The sequence below is a fragment of the Zingiber officinale genome, chromosome 2A (genome assembly GCF_018446385.1).
Source record: "Zingiber officinale cultivar Zhangliang chromosome 2A, Zo_v1.1, whole genome shotgun sequence".
Classification (NCBI taxonomy): Eukaryota; Viridiplantae; Streptophyta; class Magnoliopsida; order Zingiberales; family Zingiberaceae; genus Zingiber; species Zingiber officinale.
This window is the reverse complement of record NC_055988.1, coordinates 172,720,974-172,739,326: the sequence shown is the minus strand read 5'-3', so window position 1 is coordinate 172,739,326 and position 18,353 is coordinate 172,720,974. Positions and strand designations below refer to the sequence as shown.

Below are 18,353 nucleotides of genomic sequence, written 5' to 3'. Positions count from 1 at the left end.
TGATTAGGAAGGTATTAATCTCAAATTTTGGCTTACATTGCTTAACTCCCATTAATCTCATTAAATTTGCATTTATTATTTGATTAAGAGGCCCAAAACATTATTTAGAAACACGACTCCACAGTCTCCACCCACAACAGGAGCCACGACTGATGCTACTACTTCTCGCGCCGTTCCATCTTTTCTTCTCTCTCCTTTTCTTTCCTTGTTGGCTCCGGCGACGGCCGGGCGGGCATGATGACGGCCTCGCTCTGCGCCTTTACCACCTCTCTCAGAATCTCCTCCGGCACCCCGAACGCCGCCGCGAGCTCCGGCCCCACCATCGCCGTCAGCACCGAGCGCGCCCCCGCCAGGAACTGCGGCCGGTTCCGGCGCGACGACGTCGTGAACCCGAAGAACTCCATCGGGCCGCTCCGCGACGCGATCTGGCAAAACGGGAAGTAGCGCGGGATCCAAAAGACGTCCCCCGCCGCCACCTCCACACTCGCCGCCGCCGTGCCGTTGGGGAACACCACTTCGATCCTCCCCGAGCCGCCGAGGACCACGCCGTACTCCGCCGCCCTTGGGTTCACGTGCGGCGCCAGCATCGATCCCTGCGCGAGATGCCATTTCGAAGCAATAAATCGATTCAACTCCTCTGTTTACAATCGATTCCGCCCAAAAGGAACAATCTTGAAGCGAGAATTGGACGATTCAACTTACAGCAGTCAGGTTGACAATGTAGACACCAATGTCGGAGTGCTTCAGGGGTTTGTAGTCATGCTCGTCGACGGCGAGGCTCCACCCGTACTTGTTCTTAACGTCGGGATCACGATCATAAAGGTTGTAAGGATGAGGCGATTTAACCGGGCCTTTCTTGGCATTTCTCCGATCATCACCGGAGCCACCTCCTCCGACTCCGATCATGAAATTTTCCAGAAGCTCTCTCCACGACCACCTCTGCTCCTCCTCCTCCTCCTCCTCCTCCTCCTCCTCTTCACTGTCAAAATCCAGCAGCAAGCCCCTCCTCCCTCTGTCTCCTTTTCCCCGGCGGCGATCTTTTCCCGCCGCCACGTCGTCGGTCACCATCACAATCGGCCCACCAGTTTGAGATCCCAAGATCGTCTCGATCTCTTCCTGAGTAACCTGTTGAATAACACAATTGCTAATCTGTGTAATTTCTTGATTTTTAGCTTAACAACATTAATAATTATTACGTTAAATGCCGTGCTGAGAGTTGACTTGTGAAATCCGGCGAGCACTGAAACAGGGTTCCTTCCGCCGCCGACGAAGAATGACTGCGGGAACAGGAAGGTGATGAGATTCTGGTGTACGAACGTTTACTTATCGAACGAATCACCTGATAAGGAGGGAAACCCAAGCTCTCAGAGGCGTCGACGCTGCAGATAATTTGCAGGCGTTGACCTTTGCTAGTGTTGACCATGTAGAAGGTGGAGCCGGCGGGGATGTGGAGGATGTCGCCCATCTTGAGCTGCTTCTCCACTAGATCATCCTTGTAAACCCAGCCGACCCTCACTTCCCCTGTTAAAGATTATTAAATTTTGGATCTTTGATCGATTGCATGAAATGATGGAACAGAATTACCTCTGTGAACGAAGAGGACGAGACTGGAATCCAAGTACTGAGGGATGAACAGAGACTTGGGCTCCATGAAGATGAAGCCGATGTGAATAGAGTTCGTACGATCGGAGCCGGCGCCGGCCCCTTGCCTCTTGGAAGGCGAATCGGACCCCCTCAGCACTCTCACCTCGCCGGTCTCCGTCTTCACCACCTGCTCCCACTTCTCCAGCCTGAATGCGCTCGCCGCCGCCGCCACCGTGAAGCAGCAAACCAGCAACAGCAACGCCAGCGCCGTCCATGGATTGGACTTGTTCATCTGAACTCGATTTCCAATTCGATCGCCTGATCGCTGTTCCTAACCCAACCACCGGAGGCAGCGAGATGGGCGTGACGGGGAGTTGAGGGAAGTTTAAAAAGGAGCGGAGCTTGGGGCGCCGTTGAGACACGTGTAGTGCTGCATGGCACGGTGGCGTTTACGTGGCCGGCAAGCAGAAGAGGAGGTGAGCGGAGGCGCATATAAATCTGTCTTGTGCCTGGTGAGAAACTTGCCACTAATCCACACCGTTCATTTCTAACAGTTCGTTTTTCAATGATTGGGATCACGTTCTACCTTTCAGGTAGTTATAAAATTCTAAAAATAACTTAAATTTTGCGTGTATTTTGATGTATAAGAAATTTTATTTTCACTCCCCAATTAATTTATCTAATAGTCTATCATTTTTTTAAAATAAAAATTTAAAAATAATTATAATTCATCTTAAGTCAACCCATTAAATTAAAATTTAATATATTTTTATTAAATTGAACATGACTCTTTTTCACCACAATTGAATAGAAAATATATTAATTTTTTTTAAATGATACTCAATTGGATGAAAAATATATTAATTTTTCTTTAAATGATGTTAAATTTAGAAAGAATTATATTAAGTGAAAAAAAATTATACTCAATTTATTAGAAAATATATTTGATTCTAATTTAAAGTGCCCTATTTAACACAAATTATATTTATTTTTGAACTTTTTATATCCAACAAATTATGAAAGGTAATTTTAATAGAAAACATATTTAATTTTAATTTAAAGTGTTAAATTTTAAAAAAATAATATTTATTTTTTTTTTGACGTTTTGTATCTAAAAAGATATGAAAAATAATTAGGTAATAATATTTGTATAAAGTTAAATTTATGATTGAATGATTGATGATTTTTTGCCGATTAACTCTAGTACTTATCTATTAAACTCTTTTCTCTTTTTACCGTTTTAATTTTTTTATCTTATCTATTCAAAAAGTATAGTCTTAATTTACATTGTCATATGTCAATTCAAATTTAAAGACATAAAAACATTAAAAAAATTTACAAGAATACAATAATTTAAATTTAAATTATTCAATTACATCCATCAATAAGTTTCCTGATGGACTTAGAAAATCTGAAATATATTTATGTCGTTAAAATTGAGTAAACTTCTAAAACTTTAAAATACTGAATCTTTAAATCTTTTCTCTTAAAAATGCATACACATCACTAAAATACTTCGAAAACTTGTAACATTATCAAAATCTGTGTTTTGTTACTTCTAATATTTCTTCAACTAGAGATTTTTACCCGAACTTCACAAATTTTCACATTTAATCGAAAGCAAATTAAATGATCTGAAGATGACTCAGATGGATAATCTGTTAATTAGTGGATGACTTTTTTAACTGACGATGGAATTCTTTTATGATTTTGTGCAAAATCTGACAATCCAACAAAATATTAGTGACTCAAGATTGGAATGGAGATCCCTGACTAGGTTTTTTGACGTTCAAGTCGGTACGATTTTGAGAAGGTGGATGAAGAACAGTAGGAAAAGTGTTTATACGAAAATAGAGTTCAAATGTAAATATTTCTGTACTTTGCCAACAGAAAGGAACGTCTTTTTATACCACCTCACATAATCTCCGCGATCGCGAGATGATCCCCGGTATATCAGAGTTTGTTAATAGATGAATGAAAGTACAACCTAGGTGTTCCATAGTGATAGTCCAAGAATTTTTTTTCCTACCCACAGATATACCTCTTTTGTCTTTTATGCTTTGTGCCATTATTGAGGCGGTTAAGTGAGTACGACTACAATTAATATGAGAAATATAATAACCTTCGAAAGAAGGCCTTAGGGAATATTTCTCGACAATTATGACATATTGTTAAAATGTTGTATATTGTCTGTCTGCTGAATGTATCTCGGTCGGTCCACAAGGTCGACCATATTGTTTAACATTGTATCAATCTCCTCTATCATATGTTAAATACTACAGAGATCTGTTCATAGACTAATATAATGTCTGCAGTAGGCCAAATCTTCATTCAATAAGTCATATGATAGATTATGTACGTTAGAGCTTTATTTTAGGTAAATTAAACTCAGTCAACTTGTGCTTGACCGAACGGATAGGTAGAGTTTCATAAGGATAAGTGTATTTAAGCTCGTCTGATCTTTACCTGGTCAGGCATAGACGGAGAACCTTATGTTCAACCGTTTTTTGTCTGGTCAAACTTATACTAAGAGTTTTATAAGGTCAGGTGTCCTTAAGCCTACCCGATCTTTACCCGAACGAGCATACACTGATAGCCTTATGTTCGACCGACCCTTGTTCAACCAGTCTTATACTAAGACCTTTATAAGGCTAAATGTCCTTAGTCCTGCTTGGTCTCTACTCAGCCGGGAGTACACGGAGAGCCTCATGCATGTTCGATTGGACTTTGTTCGGCCAGTCTTATACTAAGAACTTTATGATGTTAAGTGTCCTTAATCTCGCCCGGTCTCTATCCATCCGAGCATACACGGAGAGTTGTTAGTACCCCAGGGTAGTTTTGATGTGGTCAACTAAGTTCAGTTAGGTCCTGTTGTATTTGGTCCTTGTGTCTAAGTGTGTAGGAGCTTAGGAACATAAGAAGTCGAGCGGAAGAGGTAGCTAGCGAGAAGAATGGCATGGGAAGGGAGTTGATAGGCTCGGTGCATCCGAGGGACTAGAGGTTGTACTGGAAGAGTACACCGGTGGACAAGAAGGATACGCGTGGCGGTCCGAGAGACGAGAAACCGGGAAGGAAGACTACTCTAAGAGATGGTCAAAGTTGGGTTCAGGTGAGCTCAACTCCTGTTAGTCGAGACATCACCCACGCGAAGAGATTAGCAAAGGACCTGATATACTGTATGGAAGACACCTTCGATGAATAGTGAAGACGCCTTCCAGCCTTTGAAGGCACCTTCCGATAGTCGAACGACGACCTTTAACTCTTGTCTCCATCAACGATCGAGCGGCGACCTTAAACTCCAGTCTCCACCAACAGTCGAGCGACGACCTTAAACCCAGGATCACCTCGATGGTTGAGCGGCGACCTTAAACCTTACTGTTCGCATAATCTTCCCCAATGGTCGAGCGACAGGGGCGGATCCAGAGGGGGGCGGCATCGGCGATCGCCCCCCCTGTCGGTAATGGAACCCCTAGTAGTATAGGGTTCCACCGGTGGAGATAAAAGATACCGCCCCTTGTTCCACTTTAAAATTGCCCCTCCATGCTTGAATTCCTGGATCCGCCACTATCGAGCGGTGACCTTAAACCGTTGGCTCAGTGAGCGGGGCAAGTGTCGATGAATAGCCGATCGTGAACCCGAGCTACTCAAAAGCTCGAAGTCTTCAAAATATAATGACTGTTCGGCACTATTCTTCAAGATACTCTCGGGACCGATCGAAAGTTCGTAGAATCATGATGGAAGTCTGAATACAAGAGGGATCGGATCGGTCGGCGAGATAGACTAATAATGGACGATCGGAGTCACGAGGCCACGAGTTCGTGCAATTCTCGAAAAAGATGAGTTGGGAAAATATACAAGGAGATATAGCTTGTCCAAACGGGCAAGCATTCATTAAAACTTCAAAATTTTACAAGAGCTCTCGACCTCACTCAAAGTAGTCCAAGGCGTTGTCAGACAGTGACGCAGTAAGTTTATCCCGGTTGATGATATTGCTGGTCAGAGCTGCCGACAGGTAGACACCTTCTCTAAGCTAGTCGATCATCCTGTCGATCGCTAGGTCGAACAGGCGGAGTGCCTGATCGGCACTTTGTCGTTGAAAGCGTCCGAGCGGATATAATTCTTCTTCATTGCCTCGAACTGGCCAACCTCGACATCTTGATAAGTCTTCAAAGCCGCTCGGGAGGCCTTCAGCTCGTCCTTCGTGGTGGCCAGCGCAGTATCTTTGGCAGCGAGTTGGACGAGAAGGGCAGTTTCTTCGGCTGACCGACTGTTCCACTCGGTGACCAGGAAATCCCCAGCTTCTTTGAGTTTCTGGGCGAGAGGTCGGGCCTCCTTATTCTCTAGTTCGAGGTCTTTGATGGCCCGATTCTTCCTCGTATTGGCCGACTCGATTTTATTGTTGAAGGTGACGACCTGCTAATTGAGTCGAGCCAGCAAAGTGGCCTGCCCTGAACTCTTGTCTCGTTCGGCCTCGAGCAGTTTGGTGCTCTTCTCCAGATCGACCCGCAGTTTGGCCACCTTAGCGTTCGTTTGCTCTTGAGCATCGGAGGATTGGTCGCTCGACGCCTTCATCTTCTTCATTTCCTCCTCCAAAACTGTGAGTCTTTGGCACATAGCCAAGCTCTCCACCGAATACTGCAAGCAACAAAGAGATTATAAGCGCCAATCGAAAATAGATTAAAAAGTATATTAACACTTATCCCAATAAACATTTGGGTATGGATGTCCGCGAGCGCCTCCGGAGGCATCATCGTCGCACGGGTTCAGGCGTCCGCCCATATTTGGGCGAGTGATTCTTGGATGATAATTTGGTACTCGGGGCCTCGGGATACAACGCCTGTTGACTCGCACCACTCTTCGGTCGACAGGTGAAGAATCACTGTAATATGATGTTGGCCGCTCGGGGTTGATTGCGTAAAAGTAGCTCGTCTGGACGACCGTGTCGAAGACGTCGGACGGATGCCAGACTTCTTGGCCTTCAATTTTGGTGGTAGGAAGGCACTAGCGGCACGCAGACTATCCCCTGGGCCAGATCGGACAGTGAGGGGATCCGATCTAATGACTCAGAAGCAGTGGACTCTTGGACAAAAGCAGGGGTCGACGTCTCGACCCGTTCGGCGGACCTCACCCCCGAAATGGCGGAGCGTGATGAAGGCTCCGCTCAGTGCCTCTTGTGCCTAATCAGTGGCTCGGCTGAGGAGGTTGAGCCTGAAGCCCCCTCAACTTCAATGATTGGAAGTCATTTAGAAGGAGGTTGTGAGCCACCAGTCGCTCCACCACTGGCTGAAACAAGAGCCGCTTTGCTCTCATCTTGCGGCTTTTCTTGTGAGCCGACCGACTGCAGGCTGCGGCTCTCCAATTCTTCTACAGCGACTGCATTGATCGTGGCATCCGCAAGCTTCACCTTGCCGGCTAAACGCGCGCGTAGCATGACTTCGACTGCAAAAGAGAAAAAAAATCAGTTAAAATCAAAAGAAGGATTAAAGAAGTTTCATACCTAGGTTGGTCAACAACCGGGTGCGGATTGGACTCAAACCAAAGATGTAGAGGATACGCCTCCAACAATAATTTGTGGATGTCATACTTCTGACCGCCCAGCATAGAAGCGACGTTGAGATAGTCCGACCGGTTCTTGTACTGTTTTCAAGGGAGGCTGAGGCGCCACTTCGAGCTGCCAGTGGATCGGAAAGTTTGGCCGCTCGGGAAGGTGTACAAAAAAGAAATATTCCCTCCAATACTTGTTGGAGGTCAGCATTTTGTCGAAGAAAACCAAGCCCACTCGAGCTTGGAAAAGAAAAGTCCCCGGCTCGGACAATTTTAGATAATAAAAATAATGGAAGATTCGGGGGTAAGAGGAATGTCGTGCAGACGGAAAAGAACGACGACCCCGCATAGCAGCCGAAAGAAGTTCGACACTAGTTGGTGAAGAGACATGCGGAAGTATTTACAAACAACGAGGAAGAAGGGATGAATAGGAAACTGCAGACCGGCGATAAATTGATCTCGAAAGAAGGTGATACAGTCGGGCAACGGAGAATTTGGCCGATCGGAAAAAGATGGGAGAAAGACTTGATAATCAGGAGGAAACTCGAATTCGACTTTCAAACTCTCAGCATCACCAGCGTCAAACCGAGATTCGGTAGAGGTGTACCAGAGCTCATGTATGCCGACGGGAGGCTGTGAGGAGCTAGTCATTGCAAAAACAAAGGAAGGGCAGAGATGCGAAGGAAAGGAAACCTACTGGTAGAATTATCGCCGGAACTAAGGGACGCCAAAAAATTCGAAGACGAGGAAACACAGAAGCCGGAAGACGAGAAAGCAAGTGGCGATGCGAAGGGAGCTTACTGGAAAGAGGTTGCCGGAGGAGCGAGAAAGAAGAACGTCGCCGTAGCACAGAAATATCGTCGCCGAAGAACTCGAAGAGAAGTGCGCAAAGGCGACGACACGAACAAGCTAAGCCTCAGGGTTGGCCGACCAGAGCCGCCCGATCTAGGTCACGGAAACCCAGGTGAAGATCTAACCGTTGAATTTGAACTTGCAAACGTCACATAACCAGCGGATATTTGCCTGTCACATCAGGAGTGCGGCGGTAGCGGGCAGGACATATGGCGCATTGTCATGGGTCGGTATTAATGCAGGGGGCGCGCTCAGCCTTAATGTGAAGAGATTTGCATGATTTCCCATAAATCTGGATGACGTAAGCTTGGCTCGCGCTCTCCCAAGACAGCCCAAGAAAAGAATTCATTAGTATAAACCTTCGTTGTGCCGATTGGATTGAGGAAGCATACCTACAACCGAACGACAAGCTTCAGCAGGCTGACTGACAGGGAGAGGTCGCATCCCGATCAAAAACCAAGTAATGCTGAAGGTCGATTGGGCTGAAAACTGCTCAGACAATTGTCCAGTCAGTCGGACTTGCAGCCTCCTTCGACTAGACTTGAGAGGATGGTATGTGATGCAGTGATGATGAGGGGTCCCACCCCACGATCACGATGGAGGTCAAAGTCAAGGCGATCAACGTGCAAATAGCATCGGTCGGTTGGGCGAAGCATGCCCCGACCGGGGGAGAATACCCCTGATCCGCCACCGCCTTCGACACGGGTGAGTCAAACGATCGACGCTCAAAGGATTATTTGATGCCTCGAGCCGAGCAACTACTCCGGTCAGCCTGGTAGTAGGGCTCGATAGTGACAAAGTGGAACTGCGGTCGAGCGGACACAGGTGCAAAAGTAGCGAGGTCCTGGCCAATCGGTGGGGGTACAAGAGCAGCGATATCCCGGCCGAGCGGCCAACCCGCTTGTCCTTGCAGTACACTCTCTCTAATATCCAGTGACATCCTTTTGGGAGTAGGTGTCACTGACACCAGGCATGGACAGTCAAAAGATCGTACAGCGGAAGCTTCCACTGTCATTTCAGAGACATGCTTAGCCCGTTAAGGTACTGTGTCAGAGACACGTTACTGACAGGTTTTTTTCAAGGAAAACTTTAAGAAGCGTGCTCGTCTTGGGAAGTGTGCACGCACGCTACATGAGCTCTATATAAATGGGGGTCCAAGTATCAGCGGAGGTATGCGATATTCACTGTTTGTACTACAGTCTTCTTGTTGCTCTGCCTTATACTTTATTGTCGGTGACTGACTTGAGCGTCGGAGGGCCAACGCCAGGGACCCATTCCATGGCTCGGCACTGACGTAGTTTGTGTTGCAGGTCCGAACAGAGTCTACAGGTGGTCAGCGGGAGCGCCACGTCCTAGCATTCCATCTCTTCGACTTTCGAACAGAATTAGTACCAATTTGGATTATATCGAAAAGGCTTAAGAACAAAAAGAGAAAAAAAAATCTCCTTTGTCTGATTGGTGGTTGCACTAATTCAGAGCGGTACCTGCTCTGATACCACTTGTAGGATTGGAAAGAATGCTAGAGAGGGGTGAATACTGATCGTCAAAATATTCAAATTAAAATGAAGTTACGTAGTGGATAATGGAAGAAACAAACAACGCTAACACAAGTTGGTTTTACTTGGTTCAGAACCTTCAACGACTTCTACTCCAAGGCCCGCACTCAGCGAGTCTTTTCATTGGACAAACCACAAATAGTTCGTAAAATGTGTTACAAGATAAGTATAGGAATAAAAAGAAATAAGGTTACCGACAACAAAGAAAATATGAAAATCTGAGTTGTCGGTTGTCAAGGGAGCTTCACAGTGTTGCGGGAGCTTTTTCGGAGCATAAAGCAAGAAGGAAATTTGTCGCAATTGTTGTTCTGAAGCTATGGGTCGAAAGCCTTTAAATAAGTCCATTCCGAGCGCTTGGACCACGTGGCTCGGCCAATTGATGCGATCCACGTCAGCTTGTGGATGATTTTTCGGGTCAGGGCGCTTGGACTGAGTCGGGCGCTTGGACTGAGTCCGGGCACCCGGACCGCCTGGGCTCCTGTGGCCCCGTCTGGGCAAGCCTGGTCCGGGCGCCTAGACCCCTTTTTTCAGCCTCTCCTCTTGCAAGAAAAGGTTAGTCCAGGCAATCAAAAAATATATTTAACCATGCAAAATAAAGTTAGCACAACATAATAAAATATGTATTAATTCGATCCTGTCTTCACGAGACCAGGACCTAGTCAAGATCTCAACTTAGGTTTCCCAAATGGATTTAAGTTGGATCGACGCCTACAGTTCCCTCAACGGGGAACGTGTCCTCATTGGATCTCTCCTCCAGTTGCTTACCTTTACTTATCACTTGCAGTCGCTTGACTTGCCTCTGGCCTACCAGATCTTCCTACTAGTTGTCAGGTCTGCAAACCCAACTGGACTTCGGCTGGTTGTCATGTCCCGCGGATCTAACCGAACTTTTCGCCAGATATCGGGCCCGCGGACCTATCTGGACTTCGCACCAGCTATCAGGTCCCATGGATCTAGCTATATTTTAGCCTGGTGTCAGGTCCTTCAGACCAGTCAACTCCTGCACACTTGGTAGAAGGGTTAGACAACAAAATTCTCTAACTTTAGACCTCTTATCATTCATCAAAATATGAGTTAGATCATTAGTACAAATTGTAGCAACGCATGGACCCCTTTATATAATGCTCCAGTAGGTGATGTGCACGTTTCTCAAGGCACAGACATGTTTTTCCAACTGTCCTATAAAAAGACATGTCAAGAAAGTTGACACCATACCTTAACAGAGCATGCAAATCCTTGACATAATAGTAGAAACTTCTATCGTACGATTTGCTTGTTGACCCTGCCTTGTTGTCAACGACATTACCTCCCAGCGGGATATTACGGGATATGGGAGCGGTCCCACTGTTTAGCCGAGCGGGGTAGCCGCTTAGTCGGAATTCCCAGTCCGATCAATCTCAGCTGCCCTTTTTCGTAGTACCTCGGTTCAGTAGATTATTTCTTGCCAACTCCGACGACTCCATGGAGGCCATGCTCTGTAGTACCTCTCAGTAGATTGTTCCTTTGATCAGTAATGAGAATTTGATATTCTTCCTATAGTATCCTTGATCGGACGAGTGATCTACTCCGATGAGTCTTTTGACTGATCGGACCCTTCAGACCCGATTAGCAGTTGACATCGACTTCTACTCAGCCTCCTTTTGGTGAGTCCGTAAGTTCTCTAGTGTTGATCGTACTGAGTTTAACCTCTACGTCAACTGCTATCTCCACTCTTGACCTATGTTTGGTGGACTCCTTTTATCATCGCATTACGTATTTTAATAACTATTCGGTAGCTTATAGACGTTTTAATACTGCTAAGATAAGAGTATTTTGGAAGAAAAATATTTGATGGGGTTCTGTTGATTGTTTTAAGAAAACGAATTGTCATTTGATATTTCTTTGAATTTGGGATGTACTTAGAATTTTTTTCAAAAAGTTTTGCTAATAGACATTACTTTTATTATTTTTTTTAAAATTATTTTTTCATAATGATACTCTTTTCAGATAGAGATTTCGATGTCCAACTATTTCATCAACTTGTAGGCATGTTACTTGATTTGTCATCCATGAGCCTTTCATGTAGATCCTTTCTTTTGTTTACTTTATGTTCAGGACTATAACACATCGATAAAAATATTTAAATATCTACGGTTTAATTTTTATTGATTTTAGGTAAAAAAGAGTTATTTATCATCGCCTAATTTTGTATGATGAAATTTCCATACGTTATATGTGATTAGGTATTCTATGACAGAATTAACTGGGACATGCTTTAATATGTGTTCCTGCTCTCAGACTTTCGAAAGATAAGTATCATGTCTCGAGGGAGTTTTTGTGAGAGAAAATTTTGATAGTATTTTTCTTGTACAGATGACAATATGATATTTAACTACATAACCCGTAGGACCTCGCAATCCTCAGCCAACACAGCCGGAACATATGCAATAATATAAACAAACAATCCACATCGTTTATAATAAATCAGCCTCCGACTGACTACACAACAAATCACAATACGCAGTTTATTATAAAACCTACTCCACTACTCGAGGAGAACACAACCCACAACGAAAAATCATCACAGTGGAAAACAAGGGTAGTAGACCAAAACTCGATATAAAATCCACGAGTACATTATCTACACATCACAAGTATGTAGATCACAAAACAAAGAAACAAAGTCTGAAAGTAGAAAACCATATCTACACGAGGTGGGGGACTGGCGATCGGAACCTCCTGACAGCCTCAACCTGAAATAGAAATAAAGCAACGGGGTAAGTTCAACAACTCAGCGGGTATCAAGTTGACATGTATAGTAAGATATATCTAACAGTAATAATCATGGAGGATAATCTCCTGATCAAAAATAGGAAATGTGACAACTGAACAAGCAAAGAAGTTGTACTCACCAGGACCTCCTATCTGGATATAACGGTCGTCAGACGAACCACATCATGTCTCATGTATGCATGTCAATCATATGCAACCACAAAAATGCAGCATCCAAAATGCAGGAATCACAAGCAATCATGCATATGATGCAAATGTCCTGGTCCCCCCTGACGCCAGTCAGCCACCTCACACACGATGGTGAGGTCGAGTGGGTAGGGTTGAGACAACTGTGCACTCTGTCATCACTACTCCTGAGTGACCGAGTGGACAAGATGCTGTCGGAGTACACCTATCCTCCTACTCGAAATCATAAGTGGGGGAGCTTAATGCTCTCATCTCCCTGTGTCATAGTCAAGAGGAGGGATCCCTATCCGCTACCATGCTGCAATTACACTATCTATGAGCGGACCAGCGGAACCCTAACAGTGCAACCTGCTGCAACACACCCTGCCTGATATACCACTAACCCATGAGTAGTTGTGTGTACAGATCTATGTAATTGGCGATGTGCTCAACAATAATGGAGCTGACAAACGCTCGGCATGCAATCATGCAAAATGGTGCATGACACTAAACATGTAATTATGAAAATACTAACCTCCTCATTGTTGGTGCGGTTAGCACTAACGATTTAACCCAGGTTTTGATGAATGACAAATCAGGTTAAGTTAGTATGTTGTTGTCTAACACTCTGATCGAGTGTGCAGGAGAAGTCCAGACAGGTCTACGGGCTGACCGGATGTCTGGCACGAATCCCAGCTAGGTCGACGGGCTGACCGGATAGCTGGCGAGAAGTCCAAGCGGGTTGACGGGCTGACCGGATAGCTGGCACGAAGTCCAGACGGGTCGACGGGCTGACCGGATAGCTGACACGAAGTCCAGACGGGTCGACGGGCTGACGGGCTGACCGGACGTCTGGCAGGTAAGTGAGGTAAGTCACTGGAGGGGAGTGACTGCGAGGACGCGTACCCAGGAAGGGAACATTAGGCGTCGATCCGGCTTAGATCCATTTCGGATATTTAAGTCGAGATCGTGACTAGATTCCGGTCTCGGAAAGACGAAATCTAAGTCATACTTTTTCTGTTAATTCATTGTGCTAACAATCTGTGTTGCAGGGTATATTTTGCCTCAGACTAATCTTGTTTTGCAGGAGAAGAAATCTCTGGAAAAAGGTGGTCCGGACGCCCGGAGGGGATCCGGGCGCCCGGAGGCAAGTTTGATCCTCTGCGTCGCCTCGCCACGTGAAGCATCCTGACTGGACTTACCACGTCGCACCAGGGCGCCCGGAAGGGATCCAGGCGCCCGGAGCAGCATATAAAAGAAGCCCCAGGGGTGGAGCTTCCAACACAACACATCTCTCAGAATTCCCAGATTGCTTTGTTGCTCTGTGCTCCAGCGACGCTGACAAAGCTCCGACAACGCGCTCTTGCTCCTTAAGTTTTATTTTCTGTCGGTACAGCTTTGTGTTTTGTTTCATTAGCATTTCTTGTACTCTTTTTGTAATCACATTCGAATTGCTAGTAATTGCCCAACGAAAGTGGTCAAGGACCACGGGCCTTCGAGTAGGAGTCGTCACAGGCTCCGAACGAAGTAAAATCAATTGTGTTCATTTATTTTTCCGCTGCATACTTTTTCACTCGAGTTTTCGAATCGATATTCACCCCCCCCTCTATCGAACGATCACGGTCCTACACTCATAATGTGTACCAAAAGGAAAACCAAATCCATATCAATGATCTAGGTACACATGTCAAGTAATAAACCTAGATACACATGCCAGGTAATAAACTAAGTACACATGTCAAGTAGTAAACTAGGTACACATGTCAAGTAAATCTAGTTGCTAGACCTGTATCTGGTAATGCATTGTAGCCACTACATAAGTACACAATGCAAGAATCAAAAGGACATAAACATAAATGCATAACAGATAACAATATTGTAAACTACGGTATCACGTAGTGACATACCAAACAGATATAAGGATAACTATTACTACTGGTTATAACCTACTAAGCATATCAGAATGACAATATAAAAAAGATAAGTCAAAGGTATCCGCCTCAAAAATAGAGATCATATCCAGTAATCCAACGTTGAGACGTCCGTCTCGAATCAACGTCCTGCATATAATATGCACAGTATAGCTAAATTTTATTATAAACAAAATAGCTAAACAATCTGATTAGGAAACTGTAGTTTAATTCCATTTGATTATCCACTTTTCCTTCATAGCTAATCTCAGTATGAATAAATCTAATTCGATTAGCTAACCCCTCTTGTTAACATCAACTACCAAACCACTTACCAAATCCTCAGATGTACCCCTACTGATTCACGACCGGAGAAGTTTGCTACCAGTTTGCCACAAGGTAGGGCTGGAGCTAGATGAAGCTGCTGTCCACCAAACCAGAGACCCTAAATCAGCAACCCCCACATCCAAACCAAGTACCCAAACCAACTATTCCACATTCACACACCTAAACCAGTAGCTAGGGTTAACAATTACCTCGAATCTGGCCGTTAAGGAGCATGAGGGAAGAAACTCTGTGAGTGTGAGCGAAGACAGGGGACGTTGGTTGGCCGGGAGTTGTGGATTGTTGCCATCAAATAGTGCCCTTAACTAGTTTCGCAACTGCTCAAAGGAGACCCCAAGTGTAGCTACGATGAACAAGAAGCGATCTGCAGTGGCTCTATGGTGTCGGCGAAATCAGGTGGCGGCGTCGGCTAGAGAATCAGGGAAGAGACGTTGTGAGGAGGACTCAAATCTCTGATGGTTGGCGAGACCACGTTGCTAGGGCACAACTCGGAGAGGGAGAATCGAGAAGAAGAAGAAGAAGGGACCTCGGCATCGGCTGGTCGCATGGATGAACGACAACGCCGACGGTCAACACATGGTGGCAGCGACGCGATGGGGACTGAGACAGGGAGGAGTCGGGGAACAGAGGGGAAGAGGAAAAGGGGATCGTCGCAAGGGGAAGGCTTGAAGCCTTCCTTCGTCGATGACTTTTGTACTCGAGGGAGAAGAGGCGTCACGTGGCGTCGGTTGGGGGAGGCGAAGAGGTGCTCGGCGTTGCTCAGGGTCGCGAGAAGGAAGGGAGGTGACGGCGTTGGGCGAGGATGGGTTTAGGGCACGGGTGAGAAAGAAATAAAAGGTTATAAACTTAGGTACTTTTAATTAAACCTAAGTTTAATTTCTCAATTAACTTCCTCTTTATTGATATTCCAAACGGGATTTTCCCAAATTTATAAATGCATCCCTCCAAATATATAATACGAGATCCGATTAAATCTCAAAAAAAATTTAAAAATTTTCAAAAATTCCCTTATAACTATGCGTCTTTTTTTGATATTTTACAATACGTCATCAGATAGTGGAAGGTTATGTTGATGGAATCACTAAATACCGAGGGAAGAAGATCCGCATGTGAGAATGTCATGGCTGAGAGGAAGGAAAAAAAAAGTTAGAATAGATGATCAGAGATGTCCTGTCATAACTATTCCTACTCTTAAGTAAGATTTTGATGGTAGATGTGGAGAAAAACAAAAGAAAAGAATAGTGGTAATGTGAAAGATGAAAACTATAGTTTTAGTTCATAGGTCTCTATCTCCCTTCTTTGTATTAATTGTATATTAATTACTCATATGACACCTAGTAAACGGAATATCTCATCATATCTATATGGATCAACGTATTATCTGCTAAGTGGAAGAGGGTCAGACTATCAAAGCTAAGTGAAGATGTGCAAAGTGTGCCCAATCGATATGAGTGATGTGCCCCTGATTGATGGGATCGATTGGGGAATAGTTTTAGCGCATCTGATTGAAAGGACTGGCTCGAGAGAAACAGAGTACGCTTGATTGGTGCGCCTAATTGGGGAGGACCGAAGATCTCCCGAGCGGTGGGGCTGACTAAGAGAAGTGAAGCGCACCCAATTGGTGGGACCAACTGAGAAAAATCAGAATGCATACGATCAATAGGACCGGTTGAGAAGAGACAGAGGGCATCTGATCAGTGGAACCAATTAGGACGGAGAGACAGAGCGCATCCAAATAAGTTGGAACTGATCGAGATAGAGAGACGAAGCTCGTCTGATTGAGACTAGAGAACTACCCGAATGAATTGGCTCAATATTGACACATCTTGATCTTGATCTCCATCCTATGATGCTTGACGCTAAGGACACATGGATGCTTCTCGTACTCACATAATCACTAGCCATCTTTATAATATTAATCATGCTCAAACCCCTTCTCGAAGCTTCTTGTCAATTTGGTAATCGGTTCAGCGAACCGAATTAAGCCCTCGGTAGTTAATCAAATCGAGCCGGAAACAGGCACGCCGACTTGATGTCGACGCGTGGTTCACGTGAGCGTTCCAGAGCGCCAGCTCGGCGCGGAATCTTTTGCAGATAAATCAAAAGCTCCGCCGAGCCAGCCTTGTCCTGGCGCCACGTGGTGCGGCCGGTTGGTCGACCGTGGATTATGTCCTCCGTGACATCACCGCAACAGCGACACGTGCACCGCACCTAGTCCCGCTTTGCCACCGAACCGAACCGGCGCTTCGACCCGTCCGATTCGGCACGTCGGTACGCGCGAAGCTTCCTTCCTGGCTTCCTCCATTTCGACACGTGGTGCTTTCTTGAGCCGCATATTCCACGTTCCGAACGCCACTGAATTGCGGCTTCGTCGCCGCTTTATATCTCCCCTGTTCTCGCCTGCTTCATTCGCCGTCGAACTCAGTAAGAAAAAGCAGCAGGAGGAGAAGATTTGAATCGAAAAGAGAGGAAGGAGAAATGGGAGTGGTGGCTAGGAGAAGAGACGCGGAGGCGGAGCTGAACCTGCCGCCGGGATTCCGCTTCCACCCGACGGACGAGGAGCTCGTCGTGCACTACCTCTGCCGGAAGACGGCGAGCCAGCGGCTGCCCGTGCCGATCATCGCCGAGGTCGATCTCTACAAGTTCGACCCGTGGGAGCTTCCAGGTACTCCAAAAATCTGATTTTGATGGGAGATTTCTTGTTTCGATCTTCTTATTTGGCGCTAATCAATGGCGGCGTTGAGCAGAGAAGGCGCTGTTCGGGCAGCGGGAGTGGTACTTCTTCACGCCTAGGGATCGGAAGTACCCGAACGGGTCGCGGCCGAACCGGACCGCCGGGTGCGGGTACTGGAAGGCGACCGGCGCCGACAAGCCGGTGGCGACGCCCGGGATCGGCAAGACGTTGGCCATCAAGAAGGCGCTCGTGTTCTACCACGGCAAGGCGCCACGGGGCGTCAAGACGGATTGGATCATGCACGAGTACCGTCTCGCCGACACAAATCGCTCACCGGGAAAGAAGGGCGGCGTTGGCGGCGGCGGCCTTCGAGTAAGTCATTCCACCATCTTAAAAGAATCAAATTTTGATTCCAATTCTAACGAAATCGTTCTCGATTTCAGTTGGACGATTGGGTGCTGTGCCGGCTGTACAACAAGAAGAACAAGTGGGAAAAGATGCAAAAGCCAAAAACCGAAGCCTCCATGGAGTCGTCGGAGTTGGCCAACTCCGGCAGCCCCCTCACCCCCGAATCCGTCATCGAACAAGACGAATTCTCGCCGGACCTCGACGATCTGATGCAATATGGCCCTTCTAAATCCCACACGGGGTTCGATCATCAATATCTGGCGCCGGACGAGCAACAGATCAAGGAGGAGAGGGACTGGATGATGGAGTTGAACCTGGAAAACTTGCAGAACCCATTCGCCGGCATTGAATCCATCATCGACGGACTAAACCAGTCCGATGGCTACTTCTCATCGGCTTTTCCTCCATTGTTTAAACCAATGCCTCCGTTTTGAGTGAGATGGGGCGAGAAGAACAGAGGACTCTGTTTTGCGTATAGCTTATTAGCATAGCAACTCTGTTTTGTTTTGTGTAGCATTATATTGATTGGTTTTTTATTTCTCA

The 18,353-nt window shown here is 45.9% G+C and overlaps 2 protein-coding genes and 1 long non-coding RNA gene across 3 annotated transcripts; 1 reads left to right on the top strand and 2 right to left on the bottom strand.

Annotated features, from left to right (window-relative positions):
- On the bottom strand, positions 1-1,924 carry LOC122040287 (vicilin-like seed storage protein At2g28490). The gene is made up of 5 exons (XM_042599613.1): positions 1,585-1,924; positions 1,340-1,521; positions 1,197-1,277; positions 703-1,125; positions 1-593 (listed from the first exon to the last, which is right to left on the bottom strand). The coding sequence occupies exons 1-5, from the start codon at positions 1,874-1,876 to the stop codon at positions 159-161; spliced, it is 1,413 nt and encodes a 470-aa protein (XP_042455547.1). The 5' UTR covers positions 1,877-1,924; the 3' UTR covers positions 1-158.
- A 10,011-nt stretch (positions 1,925-11,935) lies between these two features.
- LOC122043312 lies at positions 11,936-15,566 on the bottom strand. Its single transcript, XR_006129484.1, has 3 exons — positions 14,920-15,566; positions 14,719-14,804; positions 11,936-12,268 (listed from the first exon to the last, which is right to left on the bottom strand). It is a non-coding gene; the product is annotated as an uncharacterized LOC122043312 (long non-coding RNA).
- A 1,553-nt stretch (positions 15,567-17,119) lies between these two features.
- LOC122043311 (NAC domain-containing protein 67-like) lies at positions 17,120-18,353 on the top strand. Its single transcript, XM_042603881.1, has 3 exons — positions 17,120-17,393; positions 17,476-17,774; positions 17,846-18,353. The coding sequence occupies exons 1-3, from the start codon at positions 17,207-17,209 to the stop codon at positions 18,242-18,244; spliced, it is 885 nt and encodes a 294-aa protein (XP_042459815.1). The 5' UTR covers positions 17,120-17,206; the 3' UTR covers positions 18,245-18,353.

Bases quoted from the DNA above. Each gene is read 5' to 3' on its own strand.
- LOC122040287 (XM_042599613.1), bottom strand. From the start codon at position 1,876: ATGAACAAGTCCAATCCATGGACGGCGCTGGCGTTGCTGTTGCTGGTT. The intron at 1,126-1,196 runs GTAATAATTATT...GTTATTCAACAG, and splicing joins CTCTCAGCACGGCATTTAAC to GTTACTCAGGAAGAGATCGA. The intron at 594-702 runs GTAAGTTGAATC...CATCTCGCGCAG, and splicing joins ACATTGTCAACCTGACTGCT to GGATCGATGCTGGCGCCGCA.
- LOC122043311 (XM_042603881.1), top strand. From the start codon at position 17,207: ATGGGAGTGGTGGCTAGGAGAAGAGACGCGGAGGCGGAGCTGAACCTG. The intron at 17,394-17,475 runs GTACTCCAAAAA...GGCGTTGAGCAG, and splicing joins CGACCCGTGGGAGCTTCCAG to AGAAGGCGCTGTTCGGGCAG. The intron at 17,775-17,845 runs GTAAGTCATTCC...TCTCGATTTCAG, and splicing joins TTGGCGGCGGCGGCCTTCGA to TTGGACGATTGGGTGCTGTG.